At 41.3% G+C, this 23,390-nt stretch overlaps 2 protein-coding genes across 3 annotated transcripts in view; one reads left to right on the top strand and one right to left on the bottom strand.

The window, feature by feature from the left end:
- LOC115153423 (dystonin) overlaps positions 1-13,068 on the bottom strand; it is a 195,299-nt gene extending 182,231 nt beyond the window's left edge. Inside the window, exons 1-4 of the mRNA XM_029698858.1 lie at positions 12,728-13,068; positions 12,253-12,287; positions 10,085-10,273; positions 5,822-6,035 (exon numbers count right to left, since the gene is read on the bottom strand). Coding sequence (XP_029554718.1) covers positions 5,822-6,035; positions 10,085-10,273; positions 12,253-12,287; positions 12,728-12,908 — 619 coding nt within the window. The 5' untranslated portion in view covers positions 12,909-13,068. The remainder of the gene's footprint in view (positions 1-5,821; positions 6,036-10,084; positions 10,274-12,252; positions 12,288-12,727) is intronic.
- Positions 13,069-13,580: 512 nt separating this feature from the next.
- LOC115153425 (E3 SUMO-protein ligase ZNF451) lies at positions 13,581-22,751 on the top strand. 2 transcript variants are annotated; one of them, XM_029698861.1, is made up of 14 exons: positions 13,581-13,694; positions 14,234-14,293; positions 14,577-14,660; positions 14,804-14,917; positions 15,054-15,162; positions 15,365-15,515; positions 15,609-15,735; positions 18,351-18,507; positions 18,923-19,070; positions 19,759-21,311; positions 21,414-21,491; positions 21,646-21,723; positions 21,912-21,939; positions 22,176-22,751. In XM_029698861.1, the coding sequence occupies exons 1-13, from the start codon at positions 13,596-13,598 to the stop codon at positions 21,923-21,925; spliced, it is 2,772 nt and encodes a 923-aa protein (XP_029554721.1). In that variant the 5' UTR covers positions 13,581-13,595; the 3' UTR covers positions 21,926-21,939; positions 22,176-22,751. The 2 variants fall into 2 exon arrangements, with proteins under 2 accessions (XP_029554721.1, XP_029554720.1); XM_029698860.1 differs by lacking the exon at positions 21,912-21,939.
- The last annotated feature ends 639 nt before the right edge of the window (positions 22,752-23,390 follow it).

Raw genomic sequence — 23,390 nt, 5'->3', positions numbered from 1 at the left:
TAAAATTCCATTGTGGGCAGACATGGTTGGCTACACCCTAGTAAGCATGGACTGATACCGGCATCCTTTGGTCGTCTTTTTTTGGTGTTTTACAAACGGTAAGCCTAGCACATAGATGGGCTTTCCTAAAATGTCATTTCATGTGACACTGTAAGCCAGGGATGGGCAACTCCAGTCCTCTGTGGCCTGATTGGTGTCCTACTTTTGACCCAGTCCCAGCTAACACATCTGACACCAACAATCAACTAATCATGATCTTCAGTTTAGAATGAAATTAGTTTCATCAGCTGTGTTGACTAGGGATGGGGAAAAAGTGTGACACCACTCCGGCCCCAAGGGCTGGAGTTGCCGAACCCTACTGTAGACTATACCTCAGTAAGAAAGGGCCGACGCTGAAGCCTTTTGGACATCTTTTTTTGGTGCTGTCCGGACTAGACGTCTATGTTTGGTTCAGATTTTGTCCGGTCTGGACAAGCCTTGATTTGGCCAAAACATAGACATTTATAAATGACATATTTTCAACTTTCATTCAGAACCAAAAATGTACCTGATTTCAACGTCCATAAAATACGTCTTTTCACCTTTCATTCAGAACCTAAATTGAACCTAACGTCAGAAAGAATATGCATTTTAGATGTCTTTTCAACATCATTTTGCTTACTAGGACTATTCTTGTAGGGGAAATTTGTTGGGGTCTCGCCAGGACTTGCCCTGAACCTACCTTATTTCTCAGAATGAGAATGACTTGCCAATTCCTTATATAAGTGTGCTTTATGCTTATTGCACATTTATAAAACTCAGACTAGACAGCTAGTATAACAGTCTTTGGCTAAAATGCTGCTTACGGTACGTGGTACTGCAAAGCTGTGCGTGACAACCTGAGCATTAATTTTCCAGAATCAATGTTCATTTATACTCTCATTTTAGTAGTATCTGCTCTGCACACAATTTGAGGAGTTAAGACATAAAAAGGGTATGGTTAGAAAGGTTAACTTGTCCTCTATTACAGTAAAGAAATGTCTCAATGTGTTTTGGTGTCCATATGACCCATTCTATTGGACCAAACCTCAAATGCAAATAGTGTCAGAGAGGAAGAAGTGATCTCTCATCTTTGTTGTTGTGAGTGGCAGGGGCTTGTTGTGTGTGTGTGTGTGTGTGTGTGTGTGTGTGTGTGTGTGTGTGTGTGTGTGTGTGTGTGTGTGTGTGTGTGTGAGTGTGTGTGTGTGTGTGTGTGTGTGTGTGTAAATGGGAAGGCGCACAGTCACAGCAGAAGGAGCAACCCTTACAATAAAAGATTGCCGTTTTGAAACTGCAGTAAAGGTGCAGTAACTGCAGTTACACTGCAAAAACACTGCAATAAAAAATGGTGTTACTTTGGACGCAGTATTTGCAGCATACTGCAGTTATACTGTACTCTAACTGCAATCAAAAAAATAAACATGAGAACAAGCGAACATAAACGCACATAACAAATTAAAATAAAACTAGATTCTTGTGATACAGGCATTTGGAATATCACGCAAAAACATACATTTGAATTAATCAAATAAATTCAATACATCGCCCAGCCCTGGGACGACTGTCACAGAGATATGAATAAGATTATCAAAATGGGCAAAATCAGAGGGCAAATATTCTACAATATCCGGCATCACTAGGAAAGGGACAGATGCATCCACCTGAACAATGATCACATCCTGCCATCAGGCAGATTCAGGACTTGCGAATTGAAAATATCATTTTTTCAAACTAGCTAGTAATCTATGGATCCTGAGATTCAGCTAACAGAAAATATGGATTTTAGGCCTACTCACATCGTGAGCAAAACAATAGGACCCCTGTTAGAAACATCAAATAGCATTTTCAAACCAAGCAACACGCTAAAGGTTGTACATGTGATAGGTAATAGCATGTAGCCTATTACGTGTAATAACACAATGTTTGTTCAACGATCATATCACATTGGATTACAATATGATAGTTTACTGTTTCCATTTTTTTAATCAAAGCCAAAATATTCTGTTGATGAATGTCAACAGCAAGATTCTGAGAGGTGAGCGAGACAGCACACCCTGCAGATGTGCCATGTGAGTCCATACCATTCCCAACCAAATATTCACCTTTTATGGTCCTGAGCATATAACTAAGGATTAATTCCTGAATTGAAAAGTGCATGGGCCTATTATAGCCCTGTCTAAGCTACTGAACTGAAACTATGGTCCAAGAACATTCTTTTTGCAAAAAATAAAGAAAATAAAATGCATTTAGCAAGGTCGCCCCTAGAATGTATCATTAGTACTCTCATTTGTTTCACAGACTACATTTACAGTAAATCACACAGTTCAACTACTACAATAGCTTGCTCTCCTGTGAAATTCTTAGGTTATGGCACAGAAGTTTGTCAAATAATTCCAATCGCATTTAAATTATTAAAAACATTCTGTAATCAAATAAACAGCATCAGACCAACATAAAAGTTGCAATCACAAAGGCCCTGCAGCTGGTGTCAGCCCATGATTAATAAACCCATGTATTAGAGGATTACAATGGATGATCAAATTCCGATTCTAGTAGCCTAATGTACAGGCCATGATGACCGCTCGTTGCACTTTCACCTAAAGAACTCAATCTCAACAGACAATCTTGGATTGCCCCCAGGTGGTGAGGGTAGGCAACAACACCTCCGCCATGCTGATCCTCAACACGGGGGCCCCCCAGGGGTGTGTGTTCAGCCCTGTTCTGTACTCCATGTTAACCCATGAACTCCAACTCTATAAACAAATTTGCTGACGACAAGTGGTAGGCCTGATCACCAACAATGATGAGACAGCCTACAGGGAGGAGGTTAGTGCCCTGGCAGAGGGGTGCAGGGGTAATAACCTCTCCCTCAATGTCAACAAAATGATGGAGCTGATCGTGGACTACAGGAGATAGCAGAGAGAGCACGCCCCCATCCACATCTACAGGGTCGCAATAGAGAGGGTCAAAAGCTTCAAGTACCATGGTGTGCACATCCCCAAGGACCTGAAATGGTCCCACCACACCGACACCGTGGTGAAGATGCAGTGCATCTTCAACCTCAGGAGGCTGAATAAATTTGAAGACCCTCACAAACTTCTACAGATGCACCATCGAGAGCATTCTGTTGGGCTGCATCACCGCCTGGCAACTGCACTGCATGGCTCTCCAGAGGGTGGTGTGGTCAGCCCAACACATCACCAGGGGCACACTGCCTGCCCTTCAGGACATCTACAGCACCCAGTGTCATAGGAAGGCCAAGAAGATCATCAAGAACCTCAGCCACTCGAGCCACGGCCTGTTCACCCTGCTACCATCAGGTAGATGGTACAGTACAGGTGTATCAAAGCCAGGACCGAGAGAGTGAAAAACAGCTTCTATCTCCAGGCCATCAAATCAAATCAAATGTTATTTGTCACATACACATGGTTAGCAGATGTTAATGCGAGTGTTGCGAAATGCTTGTGCTTCTAGTTCCGACCATGCAGTAATATCTAACAAGTAATCTAACCTAACAATTTCACAACAACTACCTTAACACACACAAGTGTAAAGGAATGAATAAGAATATGTACATACAAATATATGAATGAGTGATGGCCGAACGGCATAGGCAAGCTGCAGTAGATGGTATACAGTACAGTATATACATATGAGATGAGTAATGTAGGGTATGTAAACATTATATAAAGTGGCATTGTTTAAAGTGACTAGTGATACATTTATTACATCAATTTTTCCATTATTAAAGTGGCTAGAGATGAGTCAGTATGTTGGCAGCAGCCACTCAATGTTAGTGATGGCAGTTTAACAGTCTGATGGCCTTGAGATAAAGGCCTCACAGCCTTCCTGTGAGGCCAAAAAGATCATCAAGGACAACAACCACCCGAGCCACTGCCTGTTCACCCCGCTATCATCCAGAAGACGAGGTCAGTACAGGTGCATCAGACTGTTGAACAGCCATCACCCATCACCTGCTGGCCACCACCCAGTACTCTGCCTAGCACCTTAGACACTGTCACTAGCCGGCTACCGCCCAGTGCTCTGCCCTTCACCTTAGAGACTGCTGCCCCATGTATATAGTCATTGAACACTGGTCACTTTAGCAATGTTTACATCCTGTTTTACCCACTTTATATGTAGATACTGTATTCTAGTCGTGGTTCAACCTATATAACTGCTGCACACCATTTCTATTCATAGTGTCCATACTGTCTATACACACCATTTATATATACTGCGAAAGAAAATGTTATTGTCTCAAGAGATAAGCCTTGAATTGTACACAGCATCTCCTCTCACTCCATCTTGGTTTGTGCAGGTGACTGTGAACTCCTCCTCAGACCAATTGGCAGTACGCCCAGAACATTGCTCTGGGAACCGAAAAAAGTATCTCAGTTTCAAGGTCCCAGCTTTGAGAGAAGAATTCTTGTCAGTCACATGCAGGAGCCAACCTTAATAAAGAATAATGTAAATGATGCTTATATGACTTGTTTGTGTAGCCGCATATAAGGACTGAAAGGGAACGCCCTCTGAGTTTTCATCAAGCTTGCACTGAGTTTGTGAACCTCTCCGGCCGTCATAATAAAGATTGATATGATTTACATTGAATTTGAGTCCTTAGTGGTAAATTTCCACGACAATACACTGAGTGTACAAAACTTTAGGAACACCTTGTTAATATTGCGTTGCACCCCTTTTTTGCCCTCAGATCTGCCTCAATTTGTCAGGGCATGGACTCTACAAAGTGTCAAGCATTCCACAGGGATGCTGGTCCATGTTGACTCCAATACTTCCCATAGTTGTGTCAAGTTGGCTGGATGTCCTAGGAGGGTGGAGCATTCTTGATACACACGGGAAACTGTTGAGCATGAAAAACCCAGCAGCATTGAAGTTATTGATACACTCAAACTGGTGAGCTTGGCACCTACTACCATACCCAGTTCAAAGGCACTTAAAATATTTTGTCTTGCCCATTCACCCTTTGAATGGCACACATACACAATCTGTCTCAATTGTCTCAAGGCTTAAAAATAATTTCATCTGTCTTATCCCCTTCACTGATTGTAGTGGATTTTACAACTGACAATCACTAAGGGATCATAGCTTTCACCTGGATTCACCTGGTCAGTCTATGAAAGAGCAGGTGTTCCTAATGTTTTGTATACTCAGTGTGTTCCGGACTCTGACCTTGCTCATTGTGATATTGCTAGTTGTGATATTTCTGATATTTTTTTACTTTTTGGATTATTTGTGTATTCTTATTGTATTGCTAGATATTACTGCACTGTTGGAGCTAGAACCATAAGCATTTCAGTTCATCTGCGATAACATCTGCAAATCTGTGTAGGTGACCAATAAACTTTTATTGGATGGACAATAGAATAGAGGATGTAATGAGAGCATTCCCAGACAGCAAATAACACACTTCAGCTATACAGGTTTTTACAGTAGCCTAATTATCTCATTTCTTTATTAACTTATGAGACAAAAGATTAGTTGGGCCTAATTATTGGCTACAGAAGCCTATAGTACAAACATGTGTCTTTGTTTAAATTGGACATGCATCAGAAGTGACAGCGGCTGACATATGGGAGTGTCCACTGTCCATCAGCAGCGTCAGTCTACTGTAATTATGCAGAATAAATAAAAAGCCTGTAGATTACTTATACTTGTAAAAAATCTACAATGCATCACAGCACAGTGGCTAAATTTGCCATATCTGATAGATTTGCAGAATCAATAGGTCTATTTTATGTTATATTATCAGCAGCAGCACAAACAATGAAATATTGACACTCACCTGCAATCCTGAGCACGGCTCTCTCTGCTGGATCCAAAACGGATCCTCCCTGAATTTTTCGCTTATGTCGCTCGTGCCTGGGTAGGTTCCAGGGTAACGTGTCCCCTGGTGCTGGTGAGACCGATCCAGATTTATAACTATAATCATCTTCGTCCGAGAAATCGGCCGATGAAGACATGGAACAGTGAAGGGAAGCGTTGCCCGAACCGGAGCTCTGTTAAAACAATAGAAATAAATTATCAATGTGTTGCTCGCTCCCTCGCAACACAAATATGACAACACACATACAGCACAGACAGACACAATGAAACATTTCTCACCATCGCTGCTCCTACGTTTGCCTAAACTGATGCGCGTAACCTAATGTAAATGCACATTGATAGCTCAAGGGAGGCACCGTAGCGTGAGCCACCAGCTCGCCTAGCAATGATCTCTGATTCAACAATAAAAAGAAAAGGCACAAGCAGGCATCAAGAAAGAAAATCGATTGTATCTGGCTCCCCCGCCAGGCCAGAAATAAGACTTACCGCTGTATACATGGTGTCGGTTGAATAATATCGAAATCCTTTATCAATTTGCTGCAAGCTCAGACAGCGGCAGGCTATGTCATTTTTTTATCAGAACCACACCCTTCTAGCGATGCACTCTGCCCATTAAATTAGTGAAGTCTCTCCTTTGAGATGAAATTATGTCAAGTCCCCAGAGCAGAGAGTGCGAATAGATTGGTCCAGGGCGAGTAGAATGCGATGGTAGAGCTGTAGCATGTCAACGCGTCACCATCCTAGGATACAGAAGAAGACGGATGGAGACTAGAGAGGATCCCAGCGCTCTAGTTCTGATTATTCAATCGGGAAACTGTTGCCAATGTCGCTGTCTTACAGCGCCATCCTGGGTGGGTACGTGCATGTCTAGTGGTGACTGCGTAGCCTCCACGTTTACAGTCGAAAACCAATCAGAAATCCAGACTGGTCCATGAACATCCTTTTGTCATTAACCTGGTCCATCAGCCATGCACAGACGCGTTGTTGTTTTGCTGCCTGATGCGCATGTGCTTGCACAGTGTGCCATTGACTAGAATTGTTGCTAGTTGACAATGAATGTGCAATTTTAGAGCACTATCCTTATCATCAATATAAATGAAAAAATAGCTGGGTTCTGCAGGCTTATTCATTACAACCTTTCTCTATCTGCCTGTGTCTGTGTGTCTGCCTGGCTCTGTCTGTCTGCCTGGGCCCTGTGATAGGGTAAGGGGGCAGATGCATAACAAATACTTAGCCACAGCATGTGTTGACACATCCAGACAGGGTGTGGCTGGTCAAAAAGCAATAGGGCATACCAGTCACATGTGGACTTCGATTGAAAAATTATAGAACAGCATTGCTGGTTGCAATCTGAACAAGAGTAGGACATTGACAATTACCTTTGGGTGATTTCACAATCACCAACCTGTTCCAACCATGGATTGTGACCATTTACTGTGTCCTGAGGGTCTATCAACAAAGCATTCTCTTGTTCAATGGTGAGCACAAACGCGCTTGAAATGATGCAAACAATGCATGATATGACTTAAATATAATGATCCATGAACTTTGGCTGTGCATTTATTGCATTTAGTGATCATCAATCTTTGTTATACCCTCCAAATATCAATAGTAAAATAATCTCAGGACCAAAATCACTTCATGGTTTTAGACTACGGAGTCATGGTCATATCATATTGTAGCGAAATCAGGGAGTTGCCCTGACCAGGATTCGAACCCAGGTCCAGCGACTTTCAAGCCAACACCTTAACCATTAATGGGGTCGCTAGGTGTTAGGTTAAAGTAACTCTCCAGTGAAAATCTCACTTTTAAAATATCATATTCCGTTAACTCATACCCAAACAGTGTAGTTGACTCATCCTATATTCATATGTGGCCAAAGCATAATTTGGAGAAAAAAAAACACTTAAAAAACCTGACATCTCAAACAGATTGTTTATAAAATGCTTGCTATTTCCTCATGGAGGATCATGTCATCATCCTGAGGAGGATGAGCTGGCCAATCAGCAGTCTACTGACATTCATATTTTTAAGGCTGTGGCTGCAGATCCCGACTAGATCCAGACTAAAGCTTATGCGCATGTGCAGATCGAGTTCTCTACTTTACACAGAGTCACTGATCTAGCTATAGAGAAAAGGCAACTCTTACAAATGGTAGACTTACCAATTTAATAAAGTTAGATCAAAGCTGAATCTATGACTGCATGATCACATAATGATAGTATTCTACATAACTGAACCGAATATAATAGCATAGTATAACATTACTGTAAGACAAAAACACCACTGCATTTTTCTCTCATGGGGCCAATACACAACAGCGTGCGCCACAAGGCAAAATACTTGACTATGCTACAGTTGGTTAACATCATCTGCTCTAAAATTCGCTCAGTGTACATCATTCAAAACAACACTGTAGGCTACTTCGAAACAACACTGTAGGCTACTTCGAAACAACACTGTAGGCTACTTCGAAACAACACTGTAGGCTACTTCGAAACAACACTGTATAACAAGAAGATCTAAATGCATACCCCCATGAAACTGATTGAGATCAAATGGTTGGTATGCAGATGCTGCATGAAAGTTTTACTGGTAAAACTTGAAGAATTATCATTCAGGATTGACAGCGGGAAATGTGAAGGGAGGACCACAACCATGTGTGTTAAGTAGAGTTAAAGAAACAGATGCGTAGAACGTGATCCGTACATGCGCAGTAGCTTCGGGGCCTTTAGCCTTTAGAAAAAAGGTCAGGGAAAAAAGGTCCGTGAAAAGTTGGATCAGCAGCCACTCCATATATTTTTAATGACCACTATAAGGCCACACCACTATTGTTGGGATACGCCCACGCCATTCCAACACAGAAAAGCTGCTTTTTAACATACTTAATTGCCATTTATTGGAAGGGAAACTATTTCACTCATATTTTAATTAATAATAGGCCATATTTCATAGAAATCTGGAAAGACTGGACAGTTACTTAAAGGTCGCTACAACGCTTCGGCCCATATTATCTTTATTGTGACCATAGTGTTAGGAGAAACACACCACCTCAAACAAAGCATAACTAAACACTTGTTTTAGGAGATTGCCAAGCCCGCCCGCCACATACTTGGTGAGTCACCACTCTTACTCAACTTACTTTTTTCTCGGATACAAGTTGAATATTGGTAATAACGTTCTCCATATACCTTCCTACAAGACTACAACACCCAGAATTATGTCAGGAACAAGACAATAAAAATTGCATTGATGTGATAGGTTAATATTTGCTTTCATACTTTCTTATGTGTGAATTGAAGAAGTCCCATAGCAATTTGGAATAATTATTAAAAAATTGTTCAATGGTAGTCTATTGCTATTACCATACATTGAATAATAAATGAAGAATCAATATATTTCTTGAGAACTTGAGGATACAGGGGGAAATGATCCATCAGTAAATGTCCATGTTTACAAAAACCAAACATTATACATTTGGGAAAAGAAACATTCAAATTGACATTGATGATCTATTGCAAATAGGCCTACACAATTGTTTTATTTATTCTAGAGGTAATTGTAATATTGGCCATTTGAAACAATGTAATCATAACACAAAGAGGTCTATACATTGTTTCAGTAACTTCATGATACTCAGTTGTAACTTGAAAGTCCATACTGAGCTAGATTTATCCAGAGTAAACTAAGAAAATGTAGACACCCAAAAGCACATATGCACCAACCTTCATCCCCCCCCCAGTAGCCTAATGAGTTTGGCATATGGTGAGGTTTAAGGGTTGTAGCCTACAACTGTTTGTTTGGTGCGTGTGTCAACATGCAAAATGACAACATGGTCAATATCAAGAAATTGAATACATTTTAAGGCTTCAACTTTAACATTTGTCAGTGTTCATAAAATGTCAAGCTGCAATAGCTTTTCGAATAACAGCGTACCAAGGCATGATGTGGTACAGAAGGCCAAACTATTGAAGGCAAACTGGCGCTTAAAAACCATCCATTGCATCGATGTCAATGGGGATTACGCGCGCATTTTAAATTGGTTACTTAATTGGTAATTCATTTAAGGAAACATATCATCGATGTAGACTATACTTGTCAATTGAAAAATATAAAATAAATCGGCCTAGTGTTAATTGACCATGCAGATTTAATTTAGAATAGATAGCATAAATGACTATGGCTGCTGGATTTAGGCTATATTACCCAATAATATACCTACGGGTTTGCGTGTTGGGGTGACTTGTACTGAGTGATAGAAGTCTGGAAGGACTCTCTTCTTCACTTTTCGTTTTCTCACAGTTGTGGATGAGTCACTTTGATGCTCACTCTCGGGAATTTCGACAAGAGCCTTTTCCTCTGCAACTCGAGCGCGCGCCCTCCTGGCATGGCGCGGGCTGTGCCTGAAGCCCTGTAAAAACATGGCACATCATGTCCAAAAGGAGAGAGAAAAATATGCTGAAATCGTTTAATATGCTTGAGACATAACTATTTGGATGATCAATATATTATTATGAATCACATTGACACATATTGCAATTAGTGGATGAAACTGGGGTTTTGTATAGCTACAGGATCTAATAGTATAGTCGTGTAATTAAGTACACTAAACAAAAATATAAATGCAACATGTAAAGTGTTGGTCCCATGTTTCAATAAAATATTCCAGAAATGTTCCATTTGTACAAAATGCTTATTTCTCTTAAATTTTGTGCACACATTTGTTTACATCTCTGTTTGTGATAATTTATCCTTTGCCAAGACAATACATCCACCTGACAGGTGTGGCATATCAAGAAGCTGATTAAGCTGCATAATCATTACACAGGTGCACCTTGTGCTGGGGACAATAAAATGGCACTCTAAAATGTGCAGTTTTGTCACACAACACAATGCCACAGATGTCTCAAGTTGAGGGAGTGTGCAATTGGCATGCTGACTGCAGGAATGTCCACCAGAACGGTTGCCAGATAATTTAATGTTAATTTCTCTACCAGAAACATTGTTTTAGAGAATTTGGCAGTACATCCAACCAGCCTCACAACCGCAGATCATGTGTAACCAAGCCAGCCCAGGACCTCCACATCCGGCTTCTTCACCTGCGGGATTGTCTGAGACCAGCCACCCAGACAGCTGATGAAACTGTGGGTTTGCACAACTGAAGAATTTCTGCACAAACTGTCAGAAACAGTCTCAGGGAAGCTCATCTGTGTGCTTGTCATCATCACCAGGTTCTTGACCTGACTGCAGTCCGGCGCCGTAACCGACTTCAGTGGGCAAATGCTCACCATCGATGTTGAAACCACGGATGATTCCCAGTTTGAACAGTACCGGGCAGATGCCAGACAGAGTGTATGGCGTTGTGTGGGTGAGTGGTTTACTGATGTCAACATTGTGAACAGAGTGCCCCATAGTGGCGGTGGGGTTATGGTATGGGCAGGCATAAGCTACGGACAATGAACACAATTGCAAATTATCAATCGCAATTTCAATGCCCAGAGATACTGTAATGAGATCCCGAGGCCCATTGTCATGCCATTCATTCGGTGCCATTTTGTCATGCTTCTGCATGATAATGCATGGCCCCATGTCGCAAGGATCTGTGTACAACTCCTGAAAGCTGCACATTTCCCAGTTCTTCCATTGCCTGCATGCTCACCAGACATGTCACCCATTGAGCATGTTTGGGATGCTCTGGATCAATGTGTATGACAGCATGTTCCAGTTCCCGCCAATATCTAGCAACATCGAACAGCCATTGAAGAGGAGTGGGACAACATTCCACAGGCCACAATTAACAGCCTGATCAACTCTATGAGAAGGAGATGTGTCACGCTGCATGAGGCAAATAGCAGTCACACCAGACACTGACTGGTATTCTGATCCATGCCCCTACCTTTTTTAAGGTACAGTATCTGTGACCAACAGATGCATATCTGTATTCCCAGTCATGTGAAATCCATAGATTAGGGCCTAATGCATTTATTTCAATTGACTGATTTCCTTATATGAACTGCAACTCAGTAAAATCTTTGAAATTGTTGCATGTTGCGTTTATATTTTTGTTCAGTGTAGTTGGTTTTTAATGTACAATTTATTTTAGCCTATATAGGCATATTTTGTCATTTTTCATTACAACGTGGATTATTTTATTCATAATTAGTCAAACTGCAGAAAGTGCAGAATCAGTCACTTTATTTATTGATCACACATGCGCAATGCGCATAACACTAATAGCACACCAACAACTCCAAAAAGTATACCGGTAAAGTATAATAAAAGTAACACAGAGCACCATTATACTTCCTTCACAATCTTGTATTTGGATAAATAAAAAATGGCTACTTACTGACCTTGACAGAAGTAATAGCCTAACCAATGATTGATTACCTCAGATCGAAAATGATGCGTCCGGAGACCAGCTTCTAGGACAAATGAAAATATTTTCTAACACTCGGATACCTTCAAACACACCACATATGAGGCCTGTTGTCTATGGCTACATTTAGGATATCATAATGATATCATAGGATACCATTAGACAAATTAATACTGTGTACGTTACAGTACACCTGTGAATAAGGTGGACAAGATACATTTGGACGCTGACAGTAGCCTAATAGATGATTTCATCCTCAAGGCTATGCACATAGCAGTCTAAACTGTAGCCTATAGGCTGTTTATCTGATGAAAATAATGGCAATTCAAGTGTGTCAAGTCGCTAAAAATAGCACATGGTACAGTTTAGGTTATAAGCTATTTAACAGGTTATCGTGTGAAAATGCTTGAACATATTACAGACATGCCACGCATTTGGTTTGGTGGACTAGCCGCACTGCTTGGAGATGCTGAAGCCTCTACTCACCGCGACTCCTTGAGCGCCCTGAAAGCACGGATTTAATCGGATGTTTCCCGTTACGAAGCCTCCGATGCCAGCAACAGAAAAAGAGAATTGTTGCAATAGTTCCCACCAATAGCAGCAATAATAACAAAACAACTTGAATACTATACGGTCTCAATAAAACCAAAAACGCCGCAGCAATCATTATAAAACGTGATGTAGGGCAGCGCCTCCTCCACACAGATATCCGGCTCCACGTATGCTGCCCTAAATGCTGAAAGCGAACCAATATATTGACACAGGATATAGTGAATGTCTCATCGCAGCCTGAAACATGGGCTACGTTACAGACTATTCTACAGTTCTATTGATTTCAATAACGTATTTTAAAGCATCAATCCATGACTCAGCCGAAGAGCTTTTTTACAACTCAAGCAGGGGGAGTAAGCATCATGCATCTCTGAGCTCAGCACAGCACAGATGTTGCAGATGGAAGATATGTAAAGGTGTCAGCCCGGGAATCATGATCAGTCTCTATCATTAACCTGCTTAAATGTATAGTCTCTGATACATGATTAGATTACTGTAGGATGAAAAAAGGCCATTTAGGCTATAAGGCTAGGCTGTAATAACACATAGGCCTAGTATAGGCCCATTTGTCATGAAATTACTCTGCTAAATAGAAAATTGCTAGTAGGCCAGCTGGCTAAGATAAAGCACAGAGGACGTTTTTGACATTGAGTATTTGACATGGATTGAAAATTATGTTCAATAATTTATATTTTATTTTTACTAAAATATCAAAAGTGTAATTTTTTTCCAAGAAAAATAATTGCCTTCATAATTAATGAATTAATGACGAGGACGAATAATTTTTCCTCTTTTCCCCACAATGCGGCTGCAGCCCCGCCGTGAGCCTTTCATTGGAACTCCACATCCCAGGAACACCCGCAGAAGATCAACAGTCCCTTTTGCGCGAAAACGCAATTTTGTGAGTGTCTGCTCGTGCTTATTATTTTCATAATTTACCTTAACGATAATTAGCTAGCTAGTTATCTCTCAAACTAGTTGGCTAGTTACATTGTTTACCGAATATTTGTATTCATTTAGAGATATAGCTACCGAACTGCTTGTTGTGCACTAACCCGCCAACTATCGTTAGCTAGCTAGCTAGCTAAGTACAGTAAGCAAGCTGTCTAACGTGTTTTCTTCGAAGTTTCAACTAGCTAGCTAACTAGCTAGTCAGCATAAGTGTTGGAGCAGTCATTCACACTAGTGCTAGAAGGGATTATAGCTAACTAGTCTTGAACCCACACGTGATGGCAGATTGGAGTAGGCTTGCATGAAAACAAACAATAGTTAAATTGTAGCTAGATAGCGAACGTTAACATTGTAACAATGTAGCCATTTGTCATCCGCCCAGCCAGACATAATACTGAAGACGTTGATAGATAATAATTTTGACAACGTTGTTGATTATCTGTGCGATTTGGTTGAGTTGTCTGTTTTTTATGTAATTATTTCCTCCAGATAAAATCAATGTCCTCCCCAATTGGAGCAAATTATGAAGATGAGGTGGAGTTTGTGTCAGTAAGTGATTTGTCATTTGTAGGAACAAGGTTCAAAGGTTTCTCTACTAGCTATGTTGCCATTCACCTTTCCAGGAAAGTTAGGGGTAATCATTAACATTAAACATTTTCATCCAATGCATTAGTTTAAATGAAATTGACCATAACTTTGTTAGTGTGAGTCAGTATATTTTTATACAACTGTCAAGAAAAAACAGACCTTTTAAGACAGTGTCCAAAAGAGTCAAGTGTTTGAATGACACAGTATCAGACAGTGTCTCATCCATTTAACTATGTCGTTTTAGGAGGCTCCACTTAGACCTGTACTGGAATGTATTGATTTACTGAGTGATGGGGAAGACGATGGAAGTTTACCCACAGCCGAGACAGTGAGTGTGTCAAGTGAAAGATAATACATTTAATACAAACTGTAATGACATGGAAAGGTGATTGGAAGACCAGTTCAAAAAAGTTACATGTTATTGTTATGTATGTAATATGTTTTGTGTACCTTTTTTGTATTATTGTTAAGATTGAAGATGAGATTGACCGACAGAAAGCTCAGGTCACCTCAACTTTGGACAGACTAGCTCGCCAAGTGGCTGTGGCGAAAAAGGAAAGAGCAGAGAAGTGTAAAGCCTTCAAGGTAAGGACGAAAAGTTCAAACTGGTATGATCATCATATTAGCCATTGCAGCTTGTTGTGTATTTGTCTTTTGTGGGTGCTATTGTCTCTTTTCACAGTTCTTCATATTGGTCATGTCAATGCTTGCCTTATTTCAGGAGAAGCAAATCTCACAAAAGGCTCATGGACAGCAGGAGCTGGCATTTAGTCCCAATGGTAACGCATATGACGCCAAGCGCTGTGTGGATATGTGGTTAAAGATGCCAGGTAATGTAGTCTAGTTAGCCTCGGAAGGCTTTTTTTTTGAACTTCAGATCTGGGCCCATGTTCAAAACTGATCCTAGATCAGCACTCTTACAATGTGATGCTTTGTGAACACGGCCCAGAAGTCGGCGCTACAGGCACACATGAAATGTCATTTAATTTGGTAGAAAAGCAGGATCTCAGTCTTACCATTGTCTGTTCTTAGGTGTGAAACCTGGGGTCATCAATACTGGAGCTAGCTGGAGACGCAGACAGGTCCCCTTTCCCACCAGCAGCTCATCCACACATACCTGTCCAGTGATCAACTGTGGTCGGGTTTATGACAACGTACCTCTCCTAGAAGGTCACTTGAAAAGGTTAAATTATGAGATTTATATTTCTATAACCATTATACATAATAAACAACCTACTTTTAATTTAGCCCTGAAAACCTTTTTTTCTGTCTGCAGGTTTGACCACTCTCCTTGTGACCCGACCATCTACCTGAAAGGAAGCCCAACCGAGCTGTTTGCTTGCGTTGCTTGTGGTCTTCATTTTGAAACCAAAGAAGCTTGGAAGGTGCATCAGCAGTCAAAGGTTGGTTATGCCTGTAAAATCAAGTACTGTTAGAAATGGCTGCACATTCAATTGTGTTCAGTTACCGCTGTCATTCAAATGTGCTCTATGCAATAATTATACCTACCAATAGCCCTAAAGTAAAGGAATCAAATACCATTAGGGAAAAATATAATTTTTGAATGCCGTTTTGGTAGTCCGGTCAACCACCTTCACACAGTAGTGCCTTCCTGTTTGGTTCTCAGTAGGAGGTTGAAAACATAAACAGTGTAACAATACTTCACATTCCTGCAACATATTTTGTTATTGGATGGAGGACCTCAAAATGATCACTAAGAAAATAGTGTTGACATCTATCACTACCAAAGCAGTAGAGAGCAGCATTTAGCTGTTACCCAAATCAAAAATGGAATCTTATTTTATTTGTCACATGCTTTGTTAACAGGTATAGACTAACAGTGAAAATACTTACTTACGGGTCCTTTTCCAGCAATGCAGAGAAAAATATCAAATATAAATAGTGACAAGGAATAAATACACCGTGAATAACAATTACAAATAACAAACATGGCTATATACAGGGAGTACCAGTAGCAAGTCGATTTGGGGTAGTCATGTACACATTGGAACTAAACTGACTAGGCAACAGGATAGATAATAGACAGGATAGATAACAGGATAGATAATAGACTTTGCTGTAGCAGCAGTGTATGTAGTGAGTGTGTGGTGACAGTGTGGATTTTATGTGTGTCTATGTATGTGTGTGGGTAGAATACAGTGTGTGTGTGCATATAGTCAGTACAAGAGAGTTGGTGCAAAAAGGGTAGTCCGGGTAGCCATTTGATTAGCTATTTAGCAGCCTTGTTTAGCAGTCTTATGGCTTGGGGGTAGAAGCTGTTCAGGGTTTTGTTGGTTCCAGACTCTGTGCACTGGTCTTGCTTGCCATGCGGTAGCAGAGAGAACAGTCCATTGTACATTTTTTGGGACTTCTTTTGGGGGGGGGGGGGTCTGAATCCGATTTTTGGGGTGGACAACTTACTGATATATCTGCCGATGTACTGTTTTACAGCGAGGAACTGAAAAACAGTAATTTTTCCTACACTGAATTTTCATGAATTGCCATCCAAAAGAGCAATTGTCCAATAACTATGCTTCAAATGTTGATTTCATACATTGTGACAAAAATATAAAAGCAACAATTTCAAAGATTTAACTGTGTTACAGTTCATATAAGGAAATCAGTCATATGAAATAATGTAATTAGGCCCTATTCTATGGATTTCACATGACTGGGCAGGGGTGCAGCCATGGGTGGGCCTTGGAGGGCATAGGCCAACCAACTTGGCAGCCAGGCCAACTCACTTGGCAGCCAGGCCAACCCACTTGGCAGCCAAGCCAGTCAGAATGAGTTTTTCCCAACAAAAGGGCTTTATTACAGACAGAAATACTCCTCAGTTTCATCAGCTGTCCGGGTGGCTGGTCTCAGACGATCCTGCAGATGAAGAAGCTGGATGTTGAGGTTCTGGGCTGGCATGGTTACACATGGTCTGCGGTGGTGAGGCTCGTTGGACATACTGCCAAATTCTTTAAAACAACGTTGGAGGCAGCTTATGGTAGAGAGATGAACATTCAATTCTCTGGCAACAGCTCTGGTGGACATTCCTTCAGTCAACATGCCAATTTCACGCTCCCTCAACTTGATACATACTTGTGGTGTTGTGTGACACAATTGCACATTTTAAAGTGGCTTTTTATTGTCCCCCGCACTAGGTGCCCCTGTGTTTTGATTATACTATTTAATTAGCTTCTTGATATGCCACACCATACAGGTGGATGGATTATCTTGGCAAAGCAGAACTGCTCACTAACGGGGTTGTAAACAAATTTGTGCACAATTTGAGAGATGTTTTTGTGTATGGAACATTTCTGGGATTTTTTTATTTCAGCTCATGAAACATGGGCCCAACACTTTACATGTTGCGTTTTATATTTTTATTCAGTGTATGTATGTCACTGTGAGGACGTCGTCATCGATGCACTTATTAATGAAGCTGGTGACTGATGTGGTAAACTCCTCAATGTTATCGGATGAATCCCCGAACATATGTGGTAGCTTCTCGTCCGCTTCGTCATTGAGTGAGGTCTTAGTGCCAGCATCGGTTTATGGTGGTAAAAAGACAGCTATGAAAAATATTGATAAACTCTCTTGGTAAATAGTATGGTCTGCAGTTTATCATGGGGTATTCTAACTCGTGTGAGTAAAAACTCCAGACTTCCTTAACATTAGAGATTGCGCACCAACTGATCGCGCACCAGGGAGACACACCCCTCCTCCCTTTGTCTTACCCGAGTCTGCCTTCCGATCTTGACGATGCATAGAAAAACCAGCAAGATGTATATCCATGACCTCGTTCAGCCACGACTATAAGAAACAAGATGTTTCAGGTACTGTGATGGGATAGTCTCGAACTAGTTTGTTCTTCAGTGATTGCCATACTATATTGTCTCTTAAACTAAAATAAGGATATTAAAGTATTAATTTATTTTCAGCCACAGATATTGGATACAGATTTCAATCCGGACAAAGTCTTAAACTTGTACTGTGTGTAACAATTATCTATTCTAATTTTCTTAAGTTGTCCTCCCCTGATGAAGACCATGACCACACTCAGACCTGCCAGCCGATCGTGTGCTTCGCCTGCCCTGCCTGCTATCTCCTCTTTTACATCAGGGACGAGTGCCTCCAGCATATGTCGGCCAAAAACCACTTCTCTCAGTCCATCATCATGAGTGGTAAGCCTCAACTGCCTGTTCCTCTGTAAATAATCTTTAGTCATATATATATATATTTACAAGGATATTAATCAGCGTCAAAGCTAGATATTACGCCCCGGGTAATTGTATTTAGACAGGGAGAGCAAATATTTGGGGCATATCGACTCTTTAAAAATAAATTATGCAGTTTGTGGCATTTCTATAGAGCAAATATTTTGTGTGAATGAATAGTGCTTGGAAAGGATAACGGCCAATACACTGCTATTAAATAAATAAAATAAAATTTTATTTGTCACATGCACCAATTACAACAGGTGTAGACCTTACCGTGAAATGCTTACTTAACCAACAATGCAGCTCAAGAAATAGTTATTTCTTTGTATCATCCATTGAAACGTGTAACCAGATATTTTGTTCTGTTTCTGGATAAAAGAAACTAAAGGGACAGCATTGCCAGTTCCCTTCCCACGATATGCAAAGAATCGTCTCATTGCTTTGTGTAAGGAAGTTTCATTCAGCGTGAGATGTACGACATGCCAGAAGGGGCTTAACTCACACATGGAAGCACAGGCCCACTTCAAGTAAGTTTATATACCGGTATGTGTTATTAGTATACTTTTAAAGTCAGTATGGTGTTAGTGTACATACAATTACATGGTTGTTAAATAGGCAGGTAAAGTGTAATTACATTTATCGTCTTATACACAGACAAACAAAAATAACCATGGACATACATATTTTACAGAGTGGCACCCTCTTTCCAATAGCTAAAGATCCGAAGCTTCTGTGCATGTACGGGATTCCCTACTTTACACTCTGCTCTACTTGTTCGGCTGCCCAGAGAACAGGCTACTCTGGTGAATTTCATTGATGAATGGTGCTCGTTTAATAAAGTTCGATCAAAGCTGAATCAATGTCTGCAAGATCCTTTGGCACCGCAGCCTCGGCCTTGATTGTAACCCTCACTTCCATCATATGGATAATAGGGCTTTGACGATACCAGTATTGCAATATTCTTTGCATGGCAAAAATGGAAATATGTAATATATTGTGTGCTGTAGCTTGGAAAATAAATAAATGTGACTGGATCACAATATAATGTTTTGTTTCCAACATTCAGGCTGTTTTCCTAAAGAAGTTTTGTTTCCTTGCCACGATACTAACGAGTATCGCAATATTGGTATCGTTCCGGCCCTAATGGATAGATGATCTCATTTGTAATTTCGTTAATGTTATCTCTGCTTGTTGTTTGTTCCCTTTCTGCCTCAGTGTGCAATGCAGACAGGGCGCTGCCAGGGCTGAGGCAGAGAAAACAGTGGTGCAGGTCATGAAGCAACTACAAGTGCTGGGCCAGTGCGCTGTGTGTTGCAAACTGTTCCTCAACCAAGGTGATGTTGAGAGGCATAAAGAATTGAGTCAGCACAATACTGAGGTCAACTGCACCATGGAAAAGGCAATTCTGCACTACAGCAATTTCTATGAAATCCAACACGCCAAGAGGGCTGCAGCGACGTCACGGCCCAAACAGTCAAAAGGTCCTGTAACCCCCTCTCGGAAAAGGGACAAGGAGAGAGGTGATTCTGTTGGATCCCCAGCCAAGCGCCAGAGACGCGGGGGAGCTTTGAATGGCAGCGCTGGGACCTCAAGGAGTTGCTTGATAGTGGCGTGGTTTTGTGAGTGTGGTCAGCGCTTTTCAGAGGAGGCCATGGCCAGCAAGCACCTTTTTGCTGCCAATCGGATCTTCCATCAATGTGGCGTGTGTGGAAAGCATATGGGCGAGTCATCCATCACTCGCCTGCACATGAGCCGTTTTCACGGCGGTGCCCACCTCTCAAACTTCCTCTTCCACTGCCGGCTGTGCAAGGTTGACATGCCGCGTCACGAGGACATCCTGTTGCATGTGTCAGAGGCCCACAGTGGACACACTTACTTCAGGGAGAGAGAGGTATCGGACGAGGAGCCTGCTCCCATTCCCTATGCCAAACCCTCCACCAGTGGCAGACCCAGACCCAGCGCCCTCACTGATATCAGGACTACAACTACAACTCCCACACCTCTTCCCAAACAGGACGAGAGGTGGATTTGCAGGATGTGTGAGGACATCTTTAACTCGGAGCAAGCTGTGCACAAGCACTGCAGAGACGTGAGCAACCACAGTTTCCAGAGGTTTGCTTGTGGCCACTGCCCACAGAAGTACTTCAAGGAGGCCACAGTACGCAGGCACTGTGTGAACGAGCACAGCAACCAAATAGTGACGCGGTACTTCTGCGGGCTCTGTGACAGCATGGAGTATGACACTGAGGGGGAGTTCCAAGAGCACTATAGGGGCCTTCACAGTAAGGACTACTACCGCATGGATGAGCCTGAGGTTGATAGACCCACTGAGGCCGAAAACTCCAGTCCATTGGCAACAGCCAGTGAAAGGCATGAATGTCTGTGTCCATGCATGTCATCAGAAAAGGACAAAGAGGAAAGGAAGGCTACCTTCACACGATGCATGAAGCGGCTATCCAGTGAAGACGAATGCAGCTACGTGTGTGCACCATGCGACGTCCAGGTGTCCTCCTTTGCCCAGATAAAGACTCATGTCCACTCTCAACACAAAGCCTTGGGGCTAGAGAATACCTTTGACGTGGTTTGTGGATCCTGTCAGGAGAGTCATAAGGACGTTCCCAGTTTCCATAACCACTACCACTCCCAGCACTGCCCTCTGGAGCCTTGCTCGAGCTCCAGGGATGGAGGTGAGAGTCATACGGGGAAGGCAGCAGCTTCCTCCGCTGTCAAGACACTGGTTGCTGTGGAGATCAAACCAGAAGTGAATGGCAAGTCTGCTTTGGACTATCTTCCATGATTAATTTCCACTCCACTGACCTTTCTGCTCTTAGAAAACTGATTTGATTTATTACTGTATTTGTATTTTATAGAGGAGGAGTTTGAAGATGTGAAACATGCCATTGCTATGAACTTGGATGAGGTCAGAGATGGCACTGAAGCTCATGGAGGTGATGATTTTTTCTTGTCTTCCCATCTGTTCAGTGATTTGGTGAATGACATCTGTCGTAGCCATTATATAGCTATAGAAGGTTTCTTGGACATTTTTTATTTATTTTTTTAAACAGAGAATCTCTTGTTTTTTGTCAATTTTCCTTGTTTCAGATGAATCTGATGAGGAGATGAAGCGTGTCTTGGCTTTAAGTGTGGAAGAAGCAAGAGAGCCAGCTGACTTTGATATTGGTGTGTAACACCTTTTATTTATCTTTGTTTATTTGAGGACTTTTTCATTAGTTACATTTGCTTTAACCGTTTGCACGATGCCTTGTTTGAATGGCCAGAAAGGTTCTGTCTGTCAGCTTTGAAGCTGTTGCCCAGGCCATGTAGGTGTAGCAAAATAAAAACAAGATGATACTTCTCTTTTTTACCAGCATTACATGCTTGAAGAATAACCTCAGTGTGAGTATGCCTAATCAAATCATAGTAACATTAAATGCACACTGGGACATTCAGATAGTGGGTGGTTTGTAGTTGCTGTAGAGAACTGTGTGAACACTTTTTTGGATGGTTTTGAGATTGTCACAACACTAGACACTGACCAAGTTATGTGCTGCAGCATGTCTTATTGAAGTTGACATTATTGTTATTGACATTATTGTTATCGTTTCCCCTTCCTCCCCAACGTATCTTCACAGAGATGGAGGAAGCGCTCAAAAGAAGCCTTCTGGAATACTGATCAGCGAATGTTATTTTCTGGGAACCTGTCATTAATTTGGTTTATGGCATTTTGTTTTTTGTTTTATGTGTAACATATCAGCTACTTTCAACAACACTTCAAGACAGGGTTGTACCGATGTGATTACACAGTAATAACTGTAGTAACAACATTATTTGTGAACTATAAAGATTGAGGCATACCATGTAGGCATCTTTATCACATGTTCAGAGCTTTTTATTTTATTTAATAAAGATGTTAATAATTTTCTTTCTCTTTGATGTTAAAATTTCAATCATTGGATGTCTGGATATTGTCAAATAAATTAGCGATGGTTCCCTCCAAAAGAATGTAGCATACTTTTGTGGCACAGTTGATGCCGCGCATGGCTACAGGCCAGAAGGTTGAGGGTTCGCTGACCACCACGGACGAGCTAACTCTCCCTGGCTATTACATTACAGATCAAAGCCGTCTGCAGACAATGATCAGCTAGGTAGAAATCAGATGTTCAACATTTTGATGGTATATTTATAAATAAAATATATGCATCAAATTTTCCACTGATAGGTTTCTGTGCCAATGCACCACACAACCAAAAGGCGAAGCAATCTGACTTTGTCACATTAATATCCGGGTTTGCATTTTCAACACCACAATAAAATACTGTCAATCTCAACAAACAGAAAATGGGCCAACAATCCTCCTTACCTTGTAGGTCAACTCAGCATCGAAGGCTTGGCTTGACAATCTGAATGTCATCACACTTTTCTGTATTTTGTAACAGATGTTTCTCGATCAAATAGCCTCTGCACAGTTCGGATGCTGAAATTATATTTTGGACGAACGTGCGTAGATAGCCTACTGGAGACTGGAAGTAGCCTAATCAGAGCCAAACATTGTGACTGGTTGTATTTATGCCACACATAAAGCATGCCTGCTACTGTGACTTTCTACACCTTAACTGGAAAGTAGACCCACAACTGACCCAAATGGAATGAAACATTTAAATCACAGGGCTATTGTGCTGAGTAGAATTGTGTATTCACTTGAAAGAAAACTGCGATTATTCTTGTCAAAGGCGAAATTCTACTTAACAGGAATGTAAACAGATTTGTGCACAACCTTTTAGAGAAATAAGCTTTTTTGTGCGTATGGAACATTTCTGGAATCTTTTATTTCAGCTCATGTAACATGG

Source organism: Salmo trutta, chromosome 18 (assembly GCF_901001165.1).
Source record: "Salmo trutta chromosome 18, fSalTru1.1, whole genome shotgun sequence".
In the NCBI taxonomy this organism is placed as follows: Eukaryota; Metazoa; Chordata; class Actinopteri; order Salmoniformes; family Salmonidae; genus Salmo; species Salmo trutta.
This window is presented reverse-complemented; position numbering and strand designations above follow the sequence as displayed.